The 17,919-nt window shown below is 46.7% G+C and overlaps 2 protein-coding genes across 5 annotated transcripts; both read left to right on the top strand.

The window, feature by feature from the left end:
* The first annotated feature begins 363 nt into the window (after nucleotides 1–363).
* On the top strand, nucleotides 364–8,909 carry LOC101160693 (ran GTPase-activating protein 1-like). Of its 2 annotated transcripts, none has more exons than XM_023949874.1 (16): nucleotides 364–491; nucleotides 800–921; nucleotides 1,007–1,134; nucleotides 2,892–2,951; nucleotides 3,040–3,219; nucleotides 3,292–3,426; nucleotides 5,883–6,041; nucleotides 6,111–6,224; nucleotides 6,299–6,398; nucleotides 6,475–6,559; nucleotides 6,632–6,785; nucleotides 6,863–6,937; nucleotides 7,019–7,121; nucleotides 7,205–7,293; nucleotides 8,223–8,344; nucleotides 8,431–8,909. In XM_023949874.1, exons 2-16 carry the CDS (start codon nucleotides 810–812, stop codon nucleotides 8,507–8,509), a joined length of 1,695 nt encoding a protein of 564 aa, XP_023805642.1. In that variant the 5' UTR covers nucleotides 364–491; nucleotides 800–809; the 3' UTR covers nucleotides 8,510–8,909. The 2 variants fall into 2 exon arrangements, with proteins under 2 accessions (XP_023805642.1, XP_023805643.1); XM_023949875.1 differs by having other exon boundaries at nucleotides 398–495; nucleotides 8,431–8,901.
* A 126-nt stretch (nucleotides 8,910–9,035) lies between these two features.
* LOC101164009 (chondroadherin-like protein) lies at nucleotides 9,036–17,868 on the top strand. Of its 3 annotated transcripts, none has more exons than XM_011487837.3 (12): nucleotides 9,036–9,101; nucleotides 9,753–9,787; nucleotides 10,081–10,230; nucleotides 10,316–10,510; nucleotides 10,590–10,745; nucleotides 10,826–10,971; nucleotides 14,249–14,530; nucleotides 14,598–14,817; nucleotides 15,898–16,168; nucleotides 16,237–16,649; nucleotides 16,719–16,885; nucleotides 16,990–17,868. In XM_011487837.3, the coding sequence occupies exons 3-12, from the start codon at nucleotides 10,081–10,083 to the stop codon at nucleotides 17,240–17,242; spliced, it is 2,253 nt and encodes a 750-aa protein (XP_011486139.3). In that variant the 5' UTR covers nucleotides 9,036–9,101; nucleotides 9,753–9,787; the 3' UTR covers nucleotides 17,243–17,868. The 3 variants fall into 3 exon arrangements, with proteins under 3 accessions (XP_011486139.3, XP_004080161.3, XP_011486141.3); XM_011487839.3 differs by having other exon boundaries at nucleotides 9,037–9,101; nucleotides 9,753–9,763; XM_004080113.4 differs by lacking the exon at nucleotides 9,753–9,787.
* The last annotated feature ends 51 nt before the right edge of the window (nucleotides 17,869–17,919 follow it).

Here is a 17,919-nt window from a genome sequence, read left to right as displayed (position 1 = left end):
TTTTTTTTCTTTGTCCATGGCCCTAATCCTCTTCGGTAGAAAATAACATTGGAGCTGATTATTATTATTTTGATGATGATGATTAGTATTATTATTATTACTATTACATTAAACTCACTAACTTTTAAACACCTTGAAATAGACTATTTGGGTTTATTGATAATAAGGTGTCTTTGCACATTTCTTTAATAATTTCCCTGTTTACTTTAGATTTTCGGGGGGTTAGATCCGAAAAAAACAGTCAGATTAAAAATAAAAAATTAAAGAGCAGGCTTTGACTTTTAGCCATTCCAAGCCAGTAGGTGGCGGTATTGCACCTGTCTGTTGTTTCCCAACCGCTACTGTCTAAAGGTAAGAAGAAGAAATGAGGCTGAGGAGGAAAGCAGGGCTTGTGACGTCACACGATTGAGCAGCCGGCGCGAAGAGGAGACCCAAAGAGCAGCGCGCGCCCGGGGGAACTATACCAACAAGCCGCAGAGAGGAAAACTTTGGTAGGTCTGTTCTTTCATCACAAATATATATTTGTTCTTGTTAAAATAAAATAAAAACCCTAATCGATCGTAACTAGCCTGTTCAGTTTGATCAGTGACGTCAGAGATTAGCACCTGTGGAGCTAAACCGCTAGCGTCATCGTTTGTTGATACTTTCAGTTTTGCGCTAGCAGACTATTTTGTTTTTTACACCAGGATGTTGCTGACGCTTGTTTGCTGGTTTTAGGGAATCGAGCTGTACCTAAAGTTCCCCATCACGTTCTAGTGTTCCTCTGAGGAAGTTCTCGTGTTCTGTCCGGTCCTCACAGATCAGCTGGCATGGCGTCAGAGGACATCGCGCAGCTGGCGGACACGCTCTCCCGGATCCGCGTCGGGGATGGAGAGCTGAGCTACAAGGGTTTGGGTCTTAAGCTCGACGACGCCGAATCAGGTCAGACGGGATTTTAGCCGCGTTTAATCGGAATTAGGTTGGCCGTTCGTTACCTCCGGTGACCCGCCGAGCTCTGCTGTTCCAGTGGCGGAGCTGGTGCGGGACATCCGGCGGTCCTCCGACCTGAGAGCTCTGCGCCTGGAGGGAAACACAGTGGGAGTGGAAGCAGCCCAGACGATCGCCAAAGCTCTGGAAAACAAAGAGATGCTTCAGGTAAACCCGCAGGTACACCTGCAGCATCCAGAGGCTGGAAGAGGGAAGTCAGGAGGGGGGGTGTATGGGAGGGATAAAGCCCGACGGGGTGTGAATGATGATCACATTTGAATCCTAATCAAGGATTCACCTGGACCACGCCATAATGTATATTAAGCAAAAAAAGTCTGTTAGATTTTCCTTAATACTTTGCCACTTTTTGTGGCAATATTTGATTTTTATTGATTTTATTTTCGTACAGCACCAGCTTCCTTTTTTTAACAGTTATTTTCTCATTTATATGATACATTTTTTCACAATGAACCTGAAACTGTACAAGAAACTCAAATCTGAGTATTAAATGTTGTCTTTTTTTGCTGCAAAATCATAAACTGAGAATTGTATTTTTTATTTGATACATCAAAGATCAAAAGTGTATAGATGATGTAAAAATGTACATAGCCTTTCCAAAATATATTTAAAAAAAAGTCAAAACAATGTGAAAAATATATCCTACACGTCGTCCTCTCTTTCTCTTCAGTACAGGGTCTCCTTGAGCATCTATGGACAGATATCAAACAATGGACCTTTTTATCAAATCTACTTCATGCAACACCACGAAATTCCTACATGTTTGGGGTAAAAACACATGCTGTACTTGTAATAAGTAAGGATCCTCATCACAGACATTTGCCTTGCACCGCCATTCATTACAAAGTAACTCCAAAGTAGAGTCAAAAGTTGAAAAAGTCTTTAGTATTGAAATATCTATAAACCATGTGTAATTAATGAGTAAATATTAGTTTCTATCTCACCTGTAACGGTCTCAAATGAGGTTGTCTCCTCTGGTGTCTACTGGATCGTTTACCTCGTCATCCGTTTCTCCATCGGAAGTAGAATCTTTTTCTAAATCATCTAATAAATCTCCCTACATTCGTCTTTCTCGCTCGCCAATATGAAGAGGTGTTGGTGAAATAACAAGTGTGGAATTCCTGGGTTCCTATTGGCCGATTATCAGTGACTTCAGCACCACAAACCAGGACAGCGGCGTGTTCTGTCTGTCAGTGTGTAGAGTGAAAGTCAACTATGTGTCAAAAACTGTTCTTATGTTTATTAAAAAACCCAAATTCAAAAGATAAAAAAACTTTTCTGGAGCCCTGATAGTATATTTTGAATAAAAATTGTATTGTTGCTGAAAGCAGCTGGTGCATTTGGACATTTCTAAAAGTCAACGTCCCCCTTTTTCATTTTGAAATGTGTGGCATTTTTGTTCTGAAAGAAAACAAATGTAATGAGAAATCATTTTATTTTGGCATTTCTGAGGATTTCTCCTTTTAAATCCCTGTCAATCAAAGCCCCTTGGTTTTGATTAATGATCTGTTGTGATGTCACAGCGGCCCTGTGCACCAACGGCCGCGCCTATTTAGAGGAGATTTTGGAAACAGAGGCTTCAGATTGACATGAAGTATGGCTTTTTAAGACATTTAGGAAGTGGGATTTTGGTTGAAAAACGTCATAATCATGATTAAAACACCACTTGAAACGTTTTTATTTAAAGAAATGGTCATAGGGGGACTTTATGGAAGTAAATGAAGCAACAATAAGTGATCTACAGCTGGCTGCTGGTTCAGGATGTCAGAAAACGGATTTTGATAGTCAAAGCTTTCACTACATTTTTAAGGATTTTACAGTAATTCCTGCTTCATTAGTGAGTTGTTGATGATTATTTTTGAAGATGAAAAAGTATTTTGTTGGCTTGAATGGTGTGTGTTTTCCAGAGATGCTACTGGAGTGACATGTTTACTGGAAGGCTGCGCTCTGAAATCCCCACAGCCCTGGTAACTCAGATCTGACCTCCGTTGACCTTTCAGATCCGTTCATTGCTGTTTTTTTCTCAGCTTTCTCTCGCCCTCCTTTCTCCCTCAGATGTCTCTTGGCGGCGCGATAATGGGCGCCGGTGCCAGGCTGACTGAGCTGGATCTGAGCGACAACGCCTTCGGGCCGGACGGCGTGAAGGGCATCGAGCAGCTGCTGAAGAGCGCCTCCTGCCACTCCCTGAAGGAGCTGCGCCTCAACAACTGCGGGATGGGAATCGGCGGAGGAAAGGTGAGCCGGCGATGCCCCTTTACCCTTAGACTGATGGCAGGCGTGTGAAACGGCTGTTTCTGCTGCACACAGATCCTGGCTGAAGCTCTGACCGAGGGTCACAGGCGGTCGTCGGCCCTCGGGGCGCCGCTCAGACTGAGGGTGTTCATGGCGGGGAGGAACCGCCTGGAGAATGAAGGAGCGAGCGCGCTGGCGAAGGCCTTCAAGGTTCCAACTCCCTCTGAACACGCCGTTTCTGTGCTCACACAACTGATTTCATGTCTTCTGTCTTTGATTGGTCGGTTAAGTTCTGGTCACCCGTCCTTCAATCAGATTTAGGAAATGTCAGGTTTGTCTTTTCCTCTTTAGTCTAACTGAACTGAATTTAAGGACGCTTTAAATCTGGTTTGGCTTAAAGACAGAAGAACATTGGCTGAACTCTGCACCTCGGGTTTCTGCTTCAACATTTCTATTTTTAAAAAAAAGGGGAAAAAACTGAATGAAAAGCGTCAAATGTCAGCGGTTGGTTGTTGTTGATCGTTCTGTTTGGGTAAAACTTCAATGTTTCCTAATGGAAAACATTGATTGGAGGCAAAAAGAAAATGACTGTCTTGGATTTTACGAGAATTGGAAAACTCGGATAATCGCGTCATTGTCCCGAGAAATCGAGTTCAAATGTTTGTTACGTCAGAGATCGCCAAGTCGCTTTTATAACCGTAGTCAAATATAGTATAAATACACGTTAGGCCAGGGGTCGGGAACCTTTTTGGCCGAGAGAGCCATAAACGCCACATATTTTTAATTGTAATCTTGAAAGAGCCATACATACAATAATGTAGCGTCCCTTTCCCACACTGAGGCACGGAGACTTAACATCATTTAAGGTTCTTTATTCTTGTTATTGCAGACCGCAACAAACGCCGTACAATTAATTCAGCAACTCCTGAATGTCTCCTGCCGACACGAGAGCGCGTCACCCAACTTTATATTCACCTGCTCCCGCTCCAGCCCTCCCATTTCCCTTATTCGGCCCATAGCTGAACCCCATTGGTCCAAACTACCTAACAACAGGCTGAGCGACAGAACTGAGAGCCAATCAGATCTCTGCTTGATGCGTTCAATGAACTCCAGAACTTTTAACGCGGCCCAACAGCCACTCAGTCCAAGTCAGTAACCAACGATATGTTTAAAACTAAATATACAAGTGAATGTGTGCATTTGATTTAATTTCAACATTTTTAAAGTACAATAAGTCTGTGGATTCTTTTTAATAACATCGTTATTCTGTTGCTAATAAATGGTGAGTATTTCTCGTGGTAGTTTTGCTGATGGTCTAGTCTGGTTGATACGTGGTGAGTTTCTGCTTCATGCAGGCGTTGAAACTTTAAACGTGATCGTAGGTCTGAATGTTCTGTAGATGTGAGACAGACTGATCACATGCAGACGCGGAGCCAAACACACACTCACACGCCGCAGTGAGTGACAGGTAGCGGGTTTTACGTTTTTACAATCCCTGCGCAATTCACCTGCAACCCCCCCCCCCCCACACACACACACACACACACACTTTCTGCTTTCTTCCTCACACATCCCGTCCCCGCAACTGCGCACTCTTTCTCAGAGACGGGAGCGCACAGTTTTAGGCACGGCAATTCACAGGTTTCCAGCTGGTACAAACTCTGTGAAATAATAGTAAACTGACCTCTGGCATCGCGCCCGAGAAGGACTGGTCTAATGAAAAAAAAAGTATAATTAAAGATTTGTCTGCGAGCCACATGTGACCATCAAAAGAGCCATATATGGCTCGCGAGCCATAGGTTCCCGACCCCTGCGTTAGGCAATGCAGTTATGACTCTAAAATGTAGAGAAAGGTTGGATGTTAAGTTTAATAACTAAAGAAACCGAATGTGCTATTGTCACTGGAAGTAAATCAAATTTCAAAGTAAAGTGTCGGTGAAGGTTCTCACTTTCAAAGTAAAACTAGTAAATCATGAAAAAAAAAGTTAGACTGAAGTTCAGTTTAATAAGTTCTGACAAACTCATTTTGTTTGAAAAATAGTTGACGATTTAAATCAAAAAGTCTAAAATTCCGACTCCTGTGAAAGTCTTGTCATGTGATCAATGCTGTGACGTCATGTGACCGTCATGCTAGCAAGTCGTACTGATAAAATGTTTGTCTAAAGTTTTTTGGTAAATGTTTGTTTTTTCCACTGAGGATGAAAAAAGTCGGGTGGTTAAACCTGTTTTCTGTTTCCCAGTTCAGATGTTCAGGCTGTGGGTCTTTTCTAGTAGTTGTATTTCTATGGAGGTGTTGCTGCGTCGTTTCCTCTCTTCCTGTCATCCGCCGTCTGGAACTGTAGTCAGTTAAACTTAGAGGATGGAAAACTGTGCAACATTTTCAGGATTTGTTGCTGAAACAACAAGGATGTTGATGTTTTGTTTCCTGCTGAAGTTAACCAGGAAGTTAACAGAAAAGCATTAGCGTGGCGCTGTTTAAAATGATAAATATTATGTTTTTCTTTCTTAATCTTTGTGTTTTTATCTGTCATGATTCTGATCTGCTGTTCTAAATGCTGAAAAACATATTTCATTTGAGTTCTATATAGCAAACCGTTCGGACGTTATAAAACCTTTCAGCTTTCCTCCGTATTTTGTTTGATTCGTCCTTTTTGTCGTCATTTAAGTTGATTGGCAGCCTGGAGGAAGTCCACCTGCCCCAGAACGGAATAAACCACGCAGGCGTGACGGCGTTGGCTGCAGCCATGCGCCAAAACCCGGAGCTTCGGGTCGTGAACCTGAACGACAACACCTTCACGAGGAGAGGAGCGCTCGCCATGGCGCACGTGAGGCTTCCTTCTCTTCCTCGCGAGCTCAGACTTTTGGCGTTTGTGTAAGACGCTCGTCCTGTTCAGGCTCTGCGGCCCCTCCGGAACGTCCAGGTCATCAACTTCGGCGACTGTCTGGTGCGGTCCGAGGGAGCCGTGGCCCTGGCGGCCGTCCTGAGGGAGGGGCTGCCCACGCTGAGGGTGGGTTTCCTGGCAGGTTTGTGCGCGCTGCCGGCAGCACGCCGCTCAGCTGTGCTGCGCTCTCCCCCCTGCAGGAGGTGAACCTGTCGTTCGGGGAGATCACAGAGGCCGCGGCGATGGCGGTGGCTCAGGCGGTCGCCGACAAGCCTAGCATGGAGAAAGTGGACCTGAACGGTACCGTGGAACCGGTCCTGGATGTTAAAACACGTCCATCATCGGTAAAATGAGAGAGTTGTCCTTCCTCCAACAGGTAACTGCCTGGGGGAGGACGGCTGCGAGGCGTTGAGGGACCTCATGGAGAACGCGGACAAAGGAGACCTGCTGGCCTCTCTCAGGTATCCCAGCAGAGACTCCGCCCTCAAAAAATCCACCCCTGAACACGTCTGAAGTGGTTCTCCTCATCACAGCGACGATGAAGGAGAACCTGACGAGGAGGAGGAGGAGGATGAAGACAGTGAAAATGAAGATGATGACTGCTGCGAGGAGAGCGAGGAAGACGGCGACATCGTGAAGGAAAACGGAATGACGGGAGGAGACAGTCCTTCAAAATCCCAGAGCCAGGTGAGATGAAAGCCAAAGCAGGTGACGTTCTTTGACCTGCCGTCACACGACGCGCCGCTCTGATTGTGTCCGCTCAGGCAGAGGTCACGACCTTCCTCAGATGTCCCTCAGTGGAGAAGCTCCGAGAGCTGAAGGCGGCTCTGCAGGAGCAGGTGAGTCTGAAAAACCAGACAGGGAGCAGAGCTGGAGGCGTCTTCAGACCTTTTAGTCGTCATCAAACTCTGTTTTTCCAGGTGGAAGCGTCTGAGCTCCACCAGGCCGCTGAGGTTCTTCTGAAGATCGGTTCCCTGTATAGCGAGGAACCAGAAACCAAAAGCCTCGTCCTGCAGACGTTTGGTAACGTTGACGGGTCAACGCGGCCGCGTGGCGCAGTGATCCGGTTTCCTTCACGTTCTTCCTGTTTCTGTGCCGCTCCTCAGGTGAGGTTCTGAAGAAGCTCCTGTCCGGTTCCGTCCTCCAATCGTTCTGCTTCCTGTCCGCCCTGCTGGTCATGATGGGACTCCTCAAGGTGGGTTCAGATCCGAGCCTCGCTGCTGTTGTCCTGCTGTACCTGAACCGGTTCAGCAGGTTTACACCAGAGAACAGAACGACTTCCTTTTAGAAGAGGAATGTTCTTCGGAAAAGGATTGGAAGGTTTTTCATTTAGTCATTCCGTATTTAATTTAACCACGAAAAAGAAGCATAAGATCAAGATTGTTTCTTCAAAGGCCACTGGGTCAAGAGGTCAGCAGCTACGGCAGAAAACACAGTTTAACAGTAAATAACACCCAAAAAAAAGACAATGAGAAGTTCAACTAGGAGAGAATTAAAAAAATCAAACTGGCATTTAACAGAGAATGCAGGAAAACTAAAAGCTCATTTTCTCCAAATTCTTTTTTAAAACAGGTGAAACAAGAAAATGTGGATTAAAATAAAAATCTAGATTTCTTTTTTACTTCACTGCAGATTTACATTTACTCACAAAAAGCAGATGAACTTTAGGAAACTTTGGAATTATTTGTATATTTTCAGTCTGATTGTTTCCCAAAAAGCCGAAATGACCTCGTCCTCTTAATCAAATTCAGCTCTGGGGTTTTTGTCTATTTGCCTCACAGACAGACGGTCGCCGGCGTTCTGCCAGGTTCTCTGTCCTTCATGGTTGTCACGGTTACGGTCTGCAGTTCAGACGTTTCGTGTTAAAACTTCACATTTCTTATGACTTTTGAACATTACAGGAAATTGAGGTTCAACTTCTAATTAAAAAGACTTTTCTAAGCCATCCAAAAACATTGAGGACAAGCTTAAAAACATAAAACATACGTTGACATTTCTTATCCCACGATTTACCGTCCGATGCTATTAGTCCATTCAGTTCAGTTCCTGTAAGTAACAGTAGGACATTTTTTATTTATGTTTATGTTTGAGATTTAATGTAAATCCGTGGTGCGTCCTGTACAGGGGGAGGGAAAGGTGAGGAAGGCGTGCGTGGTTCCAGGTCACCTCTTGTGTTTGGAGCACGCCGTCCAGCAGGACTTCTTCTCGCAGCCTCACGCCTCGCTGCTCTTCTGCTTCACGTCCAGGTAAGACCGCGCGGAGAAAACGAGGCGTTTGAACGCCAGGACAGACCTCAACGCTCCTCTGTGTTGGTCTTTTTTTTTTTTTTAAGGAGTCGTGAAACTCTGGCGTCGGGCAGCGGCGCCTCCGAGAAGCTCAACGCCGCGCTGGAAAAGAAATGCAAACGCTGACTCCGCCCACTTGCTCATTCCTGTTCAATTAACGAGTTTAATTGCTAAAGCTACTAAAATACTCCTACAGCCATAATGTGGACTTTTGATTTGTATGTTTATGGAAAAAACAAACCCGTTCTGTCTGAAATTGTATTTTTTTACTGAAATTTATGACTTATTTTTATAGGAAATGCATAGAAATAACAAAATGGATTGACTGGATTTGTGGAACCATTGGAATAATTAACATCATGTTTAGTTTTTTTCTATGCTAAAGTGAAGGGAATAATCTGTGAATGCAGAGGCTGCAGCTTCCTGTTTTACCTCAAAACGTGTATCTGCTGGTGGAGGAACAGAAAATGCTTTTTTATGTAGTTTATTGTTCAGAAAACAATAAAAGCTGTTTGTTGACCCGCTGTTTTTTTCTTGAAATCAGCTGGAGGTGAAGCTCCTGGCAGCCAGTGGGGCTGCAGAGGTGAATTTCCTCAGGAGGGAGGGGGAATATTTTGTTGATATAGAGGGGGGGCAGGGGGCATGCATGAGGGGAAGAGCTGCAGCGGCGCCGCCATCGCAGTCGCCCTGCAGCTGGACGGAACCACCGGGATCAGAGGTGAGTCCCACGGCGAGCCGCCGCTTTGATTGGCGGCGACGCTTTAATGAAGACCATTGAGGCGGCAGTTTGATGGACAGGCATCAAAGACGGTTGTAGCAGCAGCGCGTTCTGGCAGCGCTCCAGCAGGGAAAGACTGCGCCTTTGTGCGCCTCTGCAGCTCCAGGAGGAAATTCCTGCGGCTCCAGTTTCTCGGCCCCCCAGCTTTTCCAAAAACAGAGGATTCCTACCTGCTCCTCCTGCGCTTCACCTCCTAACGATTGATTTTTTTCTGTTACGTTTAGATTTGATGATGTACCTGTTGAGTTTAGCTGCAACGGTTTCCCAACAAGTGTGAGGCTTTTGGATGGAGAAGACAAGCTCCTCATGCTTGTTTCCTGTGGATCCAGACCGCTAATCCCAGCGTGGGAATGTGATTTCAGAGCATCAGAGAGAACTCAGAAAAACCAGCAACACCTAAAGCAGCAGAGAGGAAGTTTTTCTCCTCCAGTTCTCCCTGCAGAACGCACAGAAAAGTCCACTTCAGCTTCCACAGCAGAATCTTTGGTCTCCACTGATCTCCATCTGAAGCTTTCTACACATTTTTTAACGTGAACAAAGTTATCATCTGAATGTGTTCACAGTAATAACATATTTGTGTTTTCATTTCAGCTGATCAAAAGGTGAAGAAAATCCTTCTGCTTAAGGTCCAAAGCAGTTTATTTCAAACATTTAGACAGCAAATGTTATTTATATAGATGTATGCCTCATTTTATTTTAATAAGAAAACTTGGCAACATGTAATAATTATCTGTTATAAATCAGTTGTTAAATAGCAGTGTGCTTTGATAATTAGTTATAGAGCATGAATAAGCTGTTAGTAAATGAATGAATTAGTTGTAGATGGATGAACGAGGGATGGACCGATGGGACCGGACGTCGGCTTCTTCTCTTCGGGTCGGTTCTGTGGATCAGATGCGTCAAATGTTCTCCGTTTCAGATGTTCTCTCCGCTCTGGGTTCTGCTGCTGCTCTGCCTTCCTGCAGCACAAACTGCAAAGTGTCCACAGAGGTGCGTCTGCGACCAGATCCAGCTCACGGTGGCCTGCGTCAACAAGAACCTGACCCGCGTTCCCCCCACCCTGGATGAGGTTCCGGACACTTCAGCTGTTCTGATTCACCGTCACCTAGGAGATCATTGAAGAACCGTGACTGAGGTCTCTCCTCCCCCTTTAGATCACCGTCAAACTGTATCTTGGAGGAAATGACCTGCAGGATCTGCCCAGTGGGGCTTTCAAACACACCCCCTACCTGACTCACCTGACACTGCAGCGCTCCGGCATCCAGAGGGTGAGGGAGGGGGCTTTCCGTGGCCTCGGTCGCCTGGTGTTTCTCAATCTGGCTCACAACAACATTGAGATCCTCTACCAGGTATTCCTGTTTTGGGTGATTTAACTGAGGTCACATTTATGTGTTGGTGCTAAATCCTGTCTGCATTTTCGGACTGAAGGAGTCGTTCGATGGTCTGTCCTCACTCAAGAGGCTCCTGGTGGACCACAACCGTTTGGAGGAGATCCAGCCTGGAGCGTTCTCCCAGCTGGGCTTCCTGAACCTTCTCTCCCTCACACACAACCAGCTGAGCTACATCCCCAACATGGCCTTCCAGGTAACCCTCAGCGGAGGAACAGCGAGCAGAGCCGCTTCCTGCTGTCAGAGCCTTTGACCACACACTGTTCCTCCTTTCAGGGTCTGCAGAACATCAAGTGGCTCCGTCTCAGCCACAACTCTCTAAACAACGTGGAACACGACGCCTTCGCTGGTCTGTTCACGCTCACCAGACTCAGTCTGGACCACAACGAGCTGCAGTTTTTCCCCACAGAAACCATGACGAGGTGAATCTCTGAGTCAGCTCCTCCTCACTGAGCGTTCAGCTGATCATGGAACTGATCATGGAGCTGATCTTACAGCTGATCATGGAGCTGACTCTACAGCTGATCCTCCAGCTGATCCTCCAGCTGATCATGGAGCTGACTCTACAGCTGATCCTCCAGCTGATCCTCCAGCTGATCATGGAGCTGACTCTACAGCTGATCATGCAGCTGATCTTACAGCTGATCCTACAGCTGATCATGCAGCTGATCATGGAGCTGACTCTACAGCTGATCCTCCAGCTGATCTTGGAGCTGACTCTACAGCTGATCATGCAGCTGATCTTACAGCTGATCCTACAGCTGATCATGCAGCTGATCATGGAGCTGACTCTACAGCTGATCCTCCAGCTGATCATGGAGCTGACTCTACAGCTGATCCTCCAGCTGATCCTCCAGCTGATCTTGGAGCTGATCCTCCAGCTGATCATGGAGTTGACTCTACAGCTGATCCTCCAGCTGATCCTCCAGCTGATCTTGGAGCTGATCTTACAGCTGATCATGCAGCTGATCTTACAGCTGATCCTACAGCTGATCATGCAGCTGATCTTACAGCTGATCATGGAGCTGACCATGAAGCGGATCTTACAGCTGATCCTACAGCTGATCATGGAGCTGATCTTACAGCTGATCATGCAGCTGATCTTACAGCTGATCATGGAGCTGATCTTACAACTGATCATGGAGCTGATCTTACAGCTGTTCATGGAGCTGATCTTACAGCTGTTCATGGAGCTGATCTTACAGCTGATCGTGGAGCTGATCTTACAGCTGATCTTACAGCTGATCATGGAGCTGATCCTACAGCTGATCATGGAGCTGATCTTACAGCTGATCATGGAGCTGATCTTACAGCTGATCATGGAGCTGATCTTACAGCTGATCTTACAGCTGATCATGGAGCTGACTCTACAGCTGATCCTCCAGCTGATCCTCCAGCTGATCATGGAGCTGACTCTACAGCTGATCCTCCAGCTGATCCTCCAGCTGATCTTGGAGCTGATCTTACAGCTGATCATGCAGCTGATCTTACAGCTGATCCTACAGCTGATCATGCAGCTGATCTTACAGCTGATCATGGAGCTGACCATGAAGCGGATCTTACAGCTGATCCTACAGCTGATCATGGAGCTGATCTTACAGCTGATCATGGAGCTGATATTACAGCTGTTCATGGAGCTGATCTTACAGCTGATCTTACAGCTGATCATGGAGCTGATCCTACAGCTGATCATGGAGCTGATCTTACAACTGATCATGGAGCTGATCTTACAGCTGTTCATGGAGCTGATCTTACAGCTGTTCATGGAGCTGATCTTACAGCTGATCGTGGAGCTGATCTTACAGCTGATCTTACAGCTGATCATGGAGCTGATCCTACAGCTGATCATGGAGCTGATCTTACAGCTGATCATGGAGCTGATCTTACAGCTGATCATGGAGCTGATCTTACAGCTGATCTTACAGCTGATCATGGAGCTGACTCTACAGCTGATCCTCCAGCTGATCCTCCAGCTGATCATGGAGCTGACTCTACAGCTGATCCTCCAGCTGATCCTCCAGCTGATCTTGGAGCTGATCTTACAGCTGATCATGCAGCTGATCTTACAGCTGATCCTACAGCTGATCATGCAGCTGATCTTACAGCTGATCATGGAGCTGACCATGAAGCGGATCTTACAGCTGATCCTACAGCTGATCATGGAGCTGATCTTACAGCTGATCATGGAGCTGATATTACAGCTGTTCATGGAGCTGATCTTACAGCTGATCATGGAGCTGATCTTACAGCTGATCTTACAGCTGATCATGGAGCTGATCCTACAGCTGATCATGGAGCTGATCCTACGGCTGATCATGGAGCTGATTCTACAGCTGATCCTAAAGCTGATCATGGAGCTGATCCTACAGCTAATCCTACAGCTGATCCTACAGCTGATCATGGAGCTGACTCTACAGCTAATCCTACAGCTGATCCTACAGCTGATCATGCAGCTGATCTTACAGCTGATCATGGAGCTGATCATTCAGCTGATCTTACAGCTGATCATGCAGCTGATCTTACAGCTGTTCATGGAGCTGATCTTACAGCTGATCATGGAGCTGATCTTACAGCTGATCATGGAGCTGATCTTACAGCTGATCTTACAGCTGATCATGGAGCTGACTCTACAGCTGATCCTACAGTTCATCATGGAGCTGATCTTACAGCTGATCCTACAGCTGATCATGCAGCTGATCTTACAGCTGTTCATGGAGCTGATCTTACAGCTGATCATGGAGCTGATCTTACAGCTGATCATGGAGCTGACTCTACAGCTGATCCTACAGTTCATCATGGAGCTGATCTTACAGCTGATCCTACAGCTGATCATGCAGCTGATCTTACAGCTGATCATGGAGCTGACCATGAAGCGGATCTTATAGCTGATCCTACAGCTGATCATGGAGCTGATCTTACAGCCGATCATGGAGCTGATCTTACAGCTGTTCATGGAGCTGATCTTACAGCTGATCATGGAGCTGATCCTACAGCTGATCATGAAGCTGATCCTACAGCTGATCATGAAGCTGATCCTCCAGCTGATCATGGAGCTGACTCTACAGCTGATCTTACAGCTGATTCTACAGCTGATCCTACAGTTGATCATGGAGCTGATCTTACAGCTGATCATGGAGCTGATCCTACAGCTGATCCTACAGCTGATCATGAAGCTGATCCTCCAGCTGATCATGGAGCTGACTCTACAGCTGATCCTAAAGCTGATCATGGAGCTGACTCCACAGCTGATCATGGAGCTGACTCTACAGCTGATCATGGAGCTGATTCTACAGCTGATCATGGAGCTGACTCCACAGCTGATCATGGAGCTGACTCCACAGCTGATCATGGAGCTGACTCCACAGCTGATCATGGAGCTGACTCCACAGCTGATCCTACAGCTGGTCCTGCAGTTAAACATGCAGCTGATATTCACCAAAACATCTAAACATTTAAAAATGCTCTACAGTGATGTTGAATCCTTCATTGAAGGAGAAAGGACCATGAAAGGAGATTTTCCAGTCCTCTTTGAGACCCAAGCTGTTAATTTTAAAGCTTTGAAATAATTACGGTTCTATGCTTTTTCCGATTAACATAAACAATTCTGAGAATTTAGAAGTAACTAAACCAAAGTCTGAAGCTTTTTAGGTTTCTAACGTCAAAGCTGCAAAATCAAGCAAATCTGACATTTCCTCTCAGACTGTCAGAGGTGACCCGTCTGGACCTGAGCTTCAACCCCATGACGTACCTGGGAGAGGAGGCGGTGTCCATGTCCAAGCTGACCCACCTCTTCCTGGACCACATGTCCCTGCAGGACCTGGTGAACACCGCTGTGTCCAAATCCCCCAACCTCCTCCACCTAGACATCAGCCATAACCAGCTGCGCCTCATCCAGCCTTTCTCGGAAGGCTCGCCTAAACTGGCACGCCTCAACCTGGACGGGAACCCCGTCTCCTGCAACTGCTACCTGCGTCCGCTCAGGTACGTCACACCTCTGCAGGATCTATGCTTCTCTTCAGTGGTCAAACCATCTGTGACCGCGCCGCAGAGAGTGGGCGATTCGCCGGAAGGTGAAGCTGATGGGGTCGTGTGGAGGTCCGGCCCACCTCTCAGGAGAGAGTCTAGAGGCCGTTTATCCCGCCCAGCTGCGCTGCCAGAGCCAGGAGGCCATGCTGAAGGCGGAGTTTGAGGAAGCGAGCAGGATCTCGCCACGGCCCACTGAGGCGCCAGAGAACGAGATCAAATGTCCCGCCAACTGTGTCTGTGAGGTGAGGCACCCTCACCGCCTAATCCTAATCTGAAATTATGAGTCTTGATTCAAATCTGTTACAAAGGAAATACATAAAAAACACAGAAAAAGGAGCAACATTAACATAAAAATGTATTTTACACATGGAGCTCAAATGATGGTCTATAATCTCATTTCTTGTCCATGGAGGGATTATTCTTGAGTGAAGGACCCGATTGCTCTTTGTTGACTCAAAAACTCACCAAAAATTGAAAACACCTAATACCCGCTAAAAAAAAATCAATTTTTGACATGGTGAATGACAACCCCCCACCCCCTAAAGAAAAGATGACATCACAGTGGGAGAAACCGTCAAAAGAAAGGCGAATGGGGCCGAAAACTGTTTTAGAGCTCGAAAAAATATTTAAAAATCCTCTAACGAAACCAAAACACACATTTTAAAGAAACTATTATGGGATGGCCACAGACCTTTGACCTCTTCTACAAGTTTAAACTCCTCCCAGGCATTTCCATCCATCATCTCCTAACTCCTCAAGCATCATCGTGAAGCCTTTTGGGAAAATATGTTGGTTTTAAAATGTGTAGATTTTTAATGGCGTCAGCCCGGAAAATCTCGGTTTTCCTTGTATTTTGTACATATATTGTGAAAGTGTAATACGTGGATCATTGGTTCAAACTGAATGAAACGATATGACAGATGATGTGAACCTATTAGGAACATGGTTAGCAGAAAACCTCCGTTGTCAAGGAAATCCAAAAGTTTACTTTTGCAGATTCTTCTAAAAATGACATAAACCTGTTTGTCACCCCCAGGCAACCAAAAAAGTAAAATGGTTGCTATGGAAATAAAACCAATAAAAGAGACGCCATTTTCAAAAATGCCCTTCACCAGGCTGGTGGGGGCAGAAGGGGAGAGGGAGGGGGCGTGTACAGTCCGTCATCAGTGCTATAATAAAGAACCTTCAGGCTATTTGATAGGAACGTCTTTTTTCCAGCCAATTATAAAGATTTGTGTTTCCTAATGAATGAAAGGAATTTTAAACATTCTGGGGAAACTGGTGGGATTTTATGAAACGAAAATTTCTGCATGTGTCTACAGGACACGCATCACTCATCATGTGAGAACCGTGGTCACGCCAAAGTCCCTCGCGGGTTCTCTTCAACCACGCGTCTTCTTGACCTGCGTGGAAACCACTTCCATTACATCCCCGCCAACAGCTTCCCGGCTCTCGGCCAGGTCGTGTCTTTGCACCTTCAGCGCTGCAAGATCGTGGAGGTGGAGGGAGGGGCCTTTAACGGCATGAAGGGGCTGATCTACCTGTACCTGTCCCAGAACGAGCTCGCCTCTCTCAGCTCTGACGCCTTTAAAGGTAACTTGAATTTTAGGGACGCCCATTTTTGTTTGGGTTTCACAGCTGGGGGCTCTTTTCCTCCAAAGGTCTTCCTCAGCTCACATACCTCCACCTGGACAGGAACCGCTTCACCCACTTTCCCAGAGGAGCCTTCAAACTGGTCCCCAGCCTGCAGGCTCTTCACCTGGAGAACAACACCATCACCAAGCTTGAGCCGGGCGCCATGGCGGGGGCCGAGTCCCTCAGAGCCCTTTACCTGACCGGGAATGCCATCGAGCGTGTGGCGCCCGGGGCTCTGGACGAAGCCCGGGATCTGGACACGCTCCACCTGGGGGGGAACGGGCTGAAGGAGGTCCCTGCTGAAGCCCTGAGCAGAGCTGGGAGCATCAGGGACCTCCGCCTGTCGGGAAACCCCATTCGATGGGTGGGGCCAGGCACCTTCAAGGCGCTGGAGAACTCGCTGAAGGAGCTGTATCTGGATCACATGGGCCTGGAGAGGGTGAGTGCACTGCAGGTTCTGTCGTCAGGCAGTTTCTCATCAGGTCTAATCCAATCTGCTTCGCTCCAGATGTCCCAGGACTCCCTGGCAGGAGTGGGACCTGGGTTAAGAAGTCTGTTTTTGGAGGGGAACCAGCTGGAGGAGGTGCCGGACCTCCGTCCGCTCAGATCTCTGGAGGTCATCAACCTGGCTGACAATCCCCTGATGTGCGACTGCCCCCTCCTGCCGCTCCGCTTGTAAGACGGGGGGAGCCGCTTCTGATGCTGTGAAGGGGGGGTTCATACGTCCAGGAAGCCGCAGATGACCGCTGGGGGTGTCTGAACGTCTGCTCTTCTTTTAGGTGGATCGAGAAGGTCAACCTGAAAGTGCGAGCCACCTGCAGCAATCCTCCCGAACTGAGGGGTCAAAGGGTGCAGGACGTCCCCGTCTTCAAGGCCTGTCCTGGAGGAGAGACGCTCCCCGACCCCCCCAAAAAGGAAGAGTCCACAATGCCGGGACACAGAACCAAAACCAAGAAACACAAGAGTCCGAGCAGAAAACCGGGAGCCACAAAGAAAGATCCGACAACCTTAAAGAGACGCAGCGCAGCTTAAACCACCGAAGTTCTCCTTTCATCTGAAAATAATGATCAGTTATTTTATCCAAAGCTTTTTAATCAGTTTATTCTTTTAATGATGTCACCTAAAGGCTTTGAAAGCAGACGCTTCTGCAGAGCAAATCAGAAACTAGGACATAGTTTCTGCAGAGCAACAGGAGTTCATTAGAAAATCCCCCCTCCCTCCATGTTGCTGAGAGCTCTCTGTTTACATGCTCTCTTACAGCGGAGCAACAAAAATGGCAGAAATATCGGTGCCATCCAGTCGTCCAGTTCTGATCCAGATTCCAGTTCAGACCAGGAAAACAGAGGCGCTCATGGATCTGTTGGTCTGCAGGTGGATGATCAGAAAGGGGCGGAGCAGGGAGCTCGTGGCCCCGCCCAGCACTTTTTCTAATCTTTTTCGTCAATTTGAATAAAGAAATACTAAAGAGATTTTAAGCTTGGTTTTCTTCAAATTTGTCCTCCATCAGAAAAATGCTACGAGAAGATATTAAAAACACAGAAATGTAGGAAACATTAAACTATGACGGACATATGAAGGCGACGGTCTCTGTGGGTCGAACCTTCTGTGAACATCCGCTCAACACGCCGCATTTTTGGAAATAAATCTAGATAAATGGCTGAAATTCTGATTGTAAATCCTGTTTGTTTGGCTTTTTGGCTCCTAAAACA

This window comes from Oryzias latipes, chromosome 19 (genome assembly GCF_002234675.1).
Source record: "Oryzias latipes chromosome 19, ASM223467v1".
NCBI classification, from domain to species: domain Eukaryota; kingdom Metazoa; phylum Chordata; class Actinopteri; order Beloniformes; family Adrianichthyidae; genus Oryzias; species Oryzias latipes.
The sequence above is the reverse complement of the archived record's forward strand: the minus strand, read 5'-3'. Positions and strand labels throughout refer to the sequence as shown.

Coding starts and splice junctions, on each gene's coding strand:
- LOC101160693 (XM_023949874.1), top strand. CDS start 810: ATGGCGTCAGAGGACATCGCGCAGCTGGCGGACACGCTCTCCCGGATC. Junction 3,220..3,291: donor TGGGAATCGGCGGAGGAAAG/GTGAGCCGGCGA, acceptor TGCTGCACACAG/ATCCTGGCTGAAGCTCTGAC. Junction 7,294..8,222: donor TCATGATGGGACTCCTCAAG/GTGGGTTCAGAT, acceptor CGTCCTGTACAG/GGGGAGGGAAAGGTGAGGAA.
- LOC101164009 (XM_004080113.4), top strand. CDS start 10,081: ATGTTCTCTCCGCTCTGGGTTCTGCTGCTGCTCTGCCTTCCTGCAGCA. Junction 14,531..14,597: donor TGCTACCTGCGTCCGCTCAG/GTACGTCACACC, acceptor ACCGCGCCGCAG/AGAGTGGGCGATTCGCCGGA. Junction 14,818..15,897: donor CCGCCAACTGTGTCTGTGAG/GTGAGGCACCCT, acceptor ATGTGTCTACAG/GACACGCATCACTCATCATG.